The following is an 8240-nucleotide window of genomic DNA, read 5'->3' on the forward strand; positions in this document are numbered from 1 at the left end:
CTAAGTAGTTCTAAGTTCGTAACAGTATACATCTATTTATAATCAAATATTATTGTTTTATTGCCCTTTGAACCGTGTCTAACTATAATCCACGCCATTATAAGTTGTAAATCACTTGGAGAACACGCAGCTCATGTTACACTAACGAATTACATTACCCATTGATACTCGTGCATGTGTGTGTGCCTCATGAAACATTTTTATCATAATATTATTATTATTTATTTTACCAAATCTAAAAGGATCCCAATTTTTACATTTTAGTTACTTCTATAATTAGACACAAAGAATAAACATGAAAAACAAGAAATAAAATACTTCACCAATCTTCTTTTTTTTCTTCCTGTTGGGTTTCAAAGAGAGTTAACCCTTTTTTATACTACAGATAGTAATGCACTCAATAATTTCTATTTAATTAAATAATACACCAAAGAATATATATACTAATAACATGCAAAAAGTATACAAGTTCACTTACCTCTCATAATTTCCTGGCTTTCTAACTATGCGACAGGAGCCATTACAAATTCATCCAAGTTAGTTGTTAACTTTCCCATGGGAACGAATCTTGTACTGTGAGTTATACAATACGTAATTTGATAAATGAAAACCTTGCCTTTCTATTGGTTACAGGTAATATATAATAAAACGTACGAGAGAACTATCAACGAATTGTGAAAAAGAGGATGTGAGAGTTTGGTGTGGCAGGAGGAGTCTGATTTTATATTCAGTAGTTCTGTAACAAAACAAAATTGAAGGCTATAAAAATTACAGTTTGTTTGAGCAATAACGATTTTATGGAGCATATTTTATGTTTAATTTCATACTTTTTTTTTTGGATAAAATAGGGATGATGACATGCTAAGACAAAATGTGTCACATGAGTCACACTAATGGAAATCCAGGATTTTTTAAAATATTGCCTTGTAGAATTAAGAACTTAAAACTTGTATAATATTAAAATATGGATTACTAGCTAAGATTTTATGCTATTCTAATTGGTATAACATAAACAAAAAGTAGTATAATAAAAATTTGAATGTAAGATAACTAAAACCTTGTGTCATGTGCAGTAAAGGGTACCCGAGTGATTGGGTTAGACAATTTAGGATAAACAATTGTACTTCGTTGTTACAATTCACAATCATTGTACAAAGAAGAAAAGGGTAATTTAGATTTCTTATTTTTTATGGTGGTTACAAGGTCAATCAAATTGACCGAGTCTATAGAGTTAGGGTAGAGAAAATAACAGATAAAATATAATGTTTTACTCAAAAAAAAAGTTCTATATTTATTTATGAGGGCTTAGAGTCTACAAAAATGAAATCTGAAAATTATCAGATGAAGAAAAGTATTTTTAATAGTAACATGAAAATCACTTTGTACGCAGAGCAGTCAACACTGATTCCAAACATTCATTGACAAATTTTTAGTAAAAATACTTAAAAATTAAGATTTTTCATGTACAAAAGACTTTTAATGCTTATTAAAAGCTTGCCAAATTTCATAGAGACACACAAAACATATTAATAGTTATAGTATGGAAACTGACAGTCACTTTGTGGTTACAAGGTCAGTTACATTTTTATAGCTTATCAACAAAATGGGTAAATAGTAAAATTAATTCTACTTGAGACACAATGTTCAGCATAACTTCTAAGTAAAACTTTGGATTCATACTCAATGTTTGAATTTTTAACAAGTTATGTACATGTAACTACAGAGAACACAGACATTAAAAATTTATCTCTATAAACTCTTACTTCTTTTGATAATCTTGCCACAAGCTTGTCATAGTGATCTTTCTGAACGTCAGACAAAGGGCAATGTTGTATTTTATCATGTTTTGCAGGGAGTTGCTGAAGAACCTAAAAAAATGATAAAAAATTCATATTAAAACATACAAGAAACAGTGAAATAACGTATCTTAAACAGATGAAAAGAAACTTGTATAGAGTATTTAACTGCATAACTCTACTATAGTACAGTTGTTGTGCATAATAAAAATGCAAGTCCCTTAAACTGTCTTTTCTGTAGGAAATAAAGTTCATGTAAATAACAAAGTACATACCCAAATCCATCAATAATCTGTCATGGATGTAGGGTACACACTGTACTACATAATAAACAACATGCTTAATTTCACAGTTAAACTGCCATAGCTGTACGGTACATACTGTAGAGGCATGTTGTTTATTATGTAGTATAGCATGTACCCTACAGCTCTGACAGTTTAACTGTGAAATTAAGCATATTGTTTATTATGTACCACATTATGTACTTTACAGCTGTGGCAGTTTAACTGTGAAATTAAGCATGTTGTTTATTATGTAAATTTCATTGTTAAAATGTCATGGGTGGAGGGTGTAGAGTAGTACGCACTTAATTTTATGGATAAACTTTCTTGGCTATATGAAATACATACCTGTTCTATGCAAAAAACAACATAAATAAACCCAAGGATTAACTGCCTTGGCTGTGGGAATTATAATTTAATTATAAACTACATCCCTAACTCCACTGATAAATTGCCTTGGCTGCAGAGTACAAGTTTATTGTATAATATGAAATACATTGTTATTACTCATCAGTCATTGTGATGACTTTCGAATATATACTTATTGTGTACAATATAATACAAGCTTAACTCATTGGCATGGTTATAGACAAAATAGTTGCTGTATATAAGTACACATCTATATAAATATAACAGTACTGTCTGTTGTATGTCCATGTAACTACTTCGCAGAGTGTGGATGGATCTTTACCATAATTGGTATGGAGGTTCATTAAGTCCATATGAGGATACATACAAATTTTCAGTTTTGCATTTTCTAGTTTTTATGGGCGTTTTTTACCATTACTTCACCCCCTGTAGATGAATCTTCACTACATTTGGCATAAAGGTTTGTTGAGTCCAGCCAGAGGTACATTTTGTATTTTGCAGTTTTTTACAATTACATATAAGGGAAGCAACTTTACATATCCTGAGATAACATTTCATTTATTATGAATTTACATAACTTTCGTCTAGGTGGACGGGTACTCCAGCTAGTATAACAATATGAAGAAATTGTTAGGGTCATTCATGTAGTATTCAACAAGTTAGTCTGTGTGGTATTCAGCAAGTAAATTAGTCTGTGGAGTATTCAATAGTTAAGCTAGTCTATGTGGTATTTAACATGTAAGCTAGTCTGTGTCTATGTGGTGTTCAACATATAAGCTAGTCTATGTGGTATTCAAAAAGTTGGCTAGTCTGTGTAGTATTCAACATGTATGCTAGTCTGTGTAGTATTCAACATGTATGCTAGTCTGTGTAGTATTCAACATGTATGCTAATCTGTGTGGTATTCAACATGTATGCTAGTCCGTATGGTATTCAACATGAATGCTAATCTGTGTGGTATTCAACATGTATGCTAGTCCATATGGTATTCAATATGAATGCTATGCTGTGTGGTATTCAACATGTAAGCTAGTCTGTGTGGTATTCAACAGGAAAGCTAGTCTGTGTGGTATTCAACATGTAAGCTAGTCTGTGTGGTATTCAACATGAATGCTAGTTCATATGGTATTCAACGTGAATGCTAGTCTGTGTGGTATTCAACATGTAAGCTAGTCTATGTGGTATTCAACAAGTAAGCTATTCTGTGGTATTCAACATGTAAGCTAGTCTGTGTGGTATTCAACATGTATGCTAGTCTGTGTAGTATTCAACATGTATGCTAATCTGTGTGGTATTCAACATGTATGCTAATCTGTGTGGTATTCAACATGTATGCTAATCTGTGTGGTATTCAACATGTATGCTAGTCCGTATGGTATTCAACATGAATGCTAATCTGTGTGGTATTCAACATGTATGCTAGTCCGTATGGTATTCAACATGAATGCTAGTCTGTGTGGTATTCAACATGTAAGCTAGTCTGTGTGGTATTCAACAGGAAAGCTAGTCTGTGTGGTATTCAACAGGAAAGCTAGTCTGTGTGGTATTCAACATGAATGCTAGTCCATATGGTATTCAACGTGAATGCTAGTCTGTGTGGTATTCAACAGGTAAGCTAGTCTGTGTGGTATTCAACAAGTAAGCTAGTCTGTGTGGTATTTAATATGTAAGCTAGTCTCTGTGATATTCAACATGTAAGCTAGTCTATGTGATACTCAACATGTAAGCTAGTCTATGTGATATTCAACATGTAAGCTTGTCTCTGTAGTATTCAACATCTAAGCTAGTATCTGTGGTATTCAACATGCAAACTAGTCTGTGTGGTATACAACATGTAAACTAGTCTAGGTGATATTCAACATGTAAGCTAGTCTCTGTGGTATTCAATATGTAAGCTAGTTTCTGTGGTATTCAATATGTAAGCTAATGTGTGTGGTATTCAACATGCAAACTAGACTGTGTTGTATACAACATGCAAGCTAGTCTGTGTGATATTCAACATGTAAGCTAGTCTGTGTGGTATTCAACATGTAAGCTAGTCTGTGTGGTATTCAACATGTAAGCTAGTCTGTGTGGTATTCAACATGAAAGCTAGTCTGTGTGGTATTCAACATGAAAGCTAGTCTGTGTGGTATTCAACATGAAAGCTAGTCTGTGTGGTATTCAACATGAAAGCTAGTCTGTGGTATTCAGCATATAAGCTAGTCTGTGTGGTATTCAACAAGAAAGCTAGTCTGTGTGGTATTCAACAAGTAAGCTAGTCTGTGTGGTATTCAACAGGTAAGCTATTCTATGTGGTATTCAACAGGTAAGCTATTCTATGTGGTATTCAACAGGTAAGCTATTCTATAAAGTATTTAACAGGTAAGTAAGTGTGGTATTCAACATTTATGCTAGTCTGTGTGATATTCAACAGGTAAGTTAGTCTGTGTGGTATTCAACAGGTAAATTCGTCTATGTGGTATTCAACAGGTAAGCTACTCTATATAGTATTTAACAAGTAAGTAAGTGTGGTATTCAACATATAAGCTAGTCTGTGTGGTATTCAACAAGTAAGCTAGTCTGTGTTGCATTCAACAAGTAAGCTAGTCTGTGTTGTATTCAACAAGTAAGCTAGTCTGTGTTGTATTCAACAAGTAAGCTAGTCTGTGTTGTATTCAACAAGTAAGCTAGTCTGTGTTGCATTCAACAAGTAAGCTAGTCTGTGTTGCATTCAACAAGTAAGCTAATGTGTATGGTATTCAACATGCAAACTAGTCCGTGTTGTATTCAACATGCAAGCTAGTCTGTGTGGTATTTAACAAGTAAGTTGTCTGTGTGGTATTTAACAGGTAAGTTGTCTGTGTAATATTCAACAAGTAAGCTAGTGTGTGTTGTAATCATCAAGTAAGCTAGTCTGTGTGGTATTCAACAAGTAAGCTAATGTGTATGGTATTCAACATGCAAACTAGTCTGTGTGGCATTCAACATGTACACTAGTCTGTGTGGTATTCACAATGTAAGCTAGTGTGTATGATATTCAACAGGTAAGTTAGTCTGTGTGGTATTCAACAGGTACGTTGAAGAAACCTTATTCATTAGCTAGTTCTAGTTACTTCTTATTTATACACCACACTTAAAAACATTCCAATGAGAAGCTAAATAGACAACTGTATAAAATATTACACACTAGCACAGCCACAAAACTGGCATTTGAATGTATGATTAACCAAGCAAGTAGAGCTTGATTTCTGAACAGAAAACAGGTGTATCATGGATTGGTTTCATCTTCACAACAGACATTCATAAAGCACTAAGCTGTAATATCATGTAGTTGTGAACTTCACTGTTCTTGAACCTAGTGTTGGCACTGGGTAGATTTTCTACAGAATTACAAAACACCTAATGCACAAATGAATCTGGATGAAAACTTCTGTAGTAAATCCATCCTTAGACAGCACATGCAGAAATATTTATCAACTACATAACAGTGAGATATGCAAGTTTCCTATTGAACTCTTTGGATGCACTGTCATGACATTCATTATTCAACAGAGTATCAACAGAGTATACTCCAAGCCTAATTCATGGGTGGAATGTCTTGACTGTACTAGGTTTTTCGAGATAATGAACTATTAAATATTAGGGCCAACTTCATAGATATACTATATTTCATAAGGATATACAGTTGTTGTACACAGAAAAAAAATTCATCAATAAACTGTCTTATTCTAGAATTTATAGGTGTTATAAATATATAATAAGCTGTTTGTATAGCTTCATGGTTAAACTGCTGTTGCTGTAGAATACTTGTTTAAAGAATATGATAAACTATGTCCAGCTATGCAGATAAACTGAAGTGATACTAGAGTGTGTATAACCAAATAAAAGACTAACTACAGTGCAAAAGTGTTAGGACAAGAGAATATTTTCTTATTCTTTCAATTTTATGAGGGTAATTCTTCCATTCCATTACAGAATGTAAATTTCAACACTATGGTAATGCTTCACTGATCCCTGTTGACAATTGAGTGAACCAGGGTGAGAATACGTATTCTTTAGAATTCTCATATACTTGTACCAAGGGTATGTCATAAGGGTTCAGCTCGAATGAACATACTGATCAAAATTAGGGTCTGAAGTAACTGTCATGGTACCCCATACAGTATATAGATAGAAGCTAGCAAGGAGCTAGCATATGGTACTGGTATATGCTAGAAGAAATCAGTTTAATAGCAGTCCACAAATAAACCTTCATAAAAACAGTGTTAAACACTATATGTTAAATTTTATTGTCATGCTGCAGCTCAAAAAGCATAGAGAATTGTCAGTAGAACAGAGAGTTCACATGAAAGCTTTACATGATGCTGGTTAGACTCTCCAACAAATTGCTACATACTTGAAATGCTCCCTAAACATTGTCAAGTACATCCTAGATTGTGAGACCAAGACAGGTAAATTTGAAAATAGGAAAGGAAGAGGCAGAACATCTAAACTCAATGATACTGATGTTAAATATAATAGTTTATGCAGCCTTTGGGACACAAGGAAAACTGTCACTGATCTCAAGCATGAGATAAATGACCATGTACCAGATGACAGAAAAGTGTCCAGATCTACAGTATCAAGAAGACTCAATGAGAATGGAATATCTGATCATAGAGTAAGTTCCAGCCCCCTTTATCTGGTCAGCTGTGGGTCTAAGCAATTAATGGCTGCATAGCGAGGTGGCTGTATTACCGGGTGTCACTGTATGGGGTCAACTCTGGGATCAGACTGAGGCCACAGTACATACCCCAACAACTCGCCTATAATACTCACCTTTCTATGTTCCTGTTTGATACAGAATGTTATAATAACATCTGGCTGGGAAAATAGAGTTCTATTTATTGCAGAATGGACAAAACTTGAAATGAATGTGCAAATTTTCCCCTTGAACAAATCTTTTGTTCACAGGAAGACCAAAGAGATACCAAACTACAAGTGTTATAAATGAGAAAGTTTAAAGGAGTGTGAAAACATACTGTTTGTTTGATCGTAAATCTGTGACTGTGTGATCATTAGTGCAGCATGAGGTGTGAAGCACCAGGTAGGATTAACATGTCATTAATAGGGAACATCAATGATCACCTGGTTTGTAACGTCTACAAGACATGGCTGCTATCAGTCGATGTACAGTAGTGGCCTCACTCTGATTAATCCTCTCTACCCAGGTACCCTTTACTGCACATGACACAAGGTTTTAGTGTCTTACATTCAAAATTTTATTAAACTACTTTTGTTTATGTTATACTAATTATAATAGCATAAAATCCATATTTTAATAGTATACAAGTTTTAAGGTCTTAAGGAAATGTATACAAAATCCTGAATTTCCACTAGTGTGACCCATGGGACACATTTTGTCTTAGCATGACATCATCTGTATGTTATCCATCACCCCTCAAAAATGTACGAAATTAAACATAAAATACTCTCTATAAAATCTTTATTGCTCAAACAGACCATATCACCTGTCACATCCTCTCTTTCACAATTCGTTAATAGTTCTCTCTTACATTTCATTATATATTACCTATAATAAATAGGAAGTCAAGGTTTTCATCTATCAAATGACATATTGTATAATATTGTGTTCTGAACAGATTATCGTCAATTTTACTCGGAGTAGCAACATCGTTCCCGTGGGAAGTTAACGATTAGCTTGGATGAATTTGTAACGGCTCTTGTCGCATAGTTAGAAAGCGAGGAAAATTTTGAGAGGTAAGTGAATTTGTCTACTTTTTGCATGTTATTAGTCTATATTCTTTGGTGC

At 33.7% G+C, this 8240-nt stretch overlaps 1 protein-coding gene across 1 annotated transcript in view; it reads right to left on the reverse strand.

Annotated features, from left to right (window-relative positions):
* LOC106461583 (SWI/SNF-related matrix-associated actin-dependent regulator of chromatin subfamily A containing DEAD/H box 1-like) overlaps positions 1–8240 on the reverse strand; it is a 42142-nt gene that overhangs the window by 27311 nt on the left and 6591 nt on the right. The window contains exon 4 of the mRNA XM_013921426.2: positions 1764–1868. Coding sequence (XP_013776880.1) covers positions 1764–1868 — 105 coding nt within the window. The remainder of the gene's footprint in view (positions 1–1763; positions 1869–8240) is intronic.

Source organism: Limulus polyphemus, unplaced genomic scaffold, assembly GCF_000517525.1.
Source record: "Limulus polyphemus unplaced genomic scaffold, Limulus_polyphemus-2.1.2 Scaffold992, whole genome shotgun sequence".
Lineage (NCBI taxonomy): Eukaryota > Metazoa > Arthropoda > Merostomata > Xiphosura > Limulidae > Limulus > Limulus polyphemus.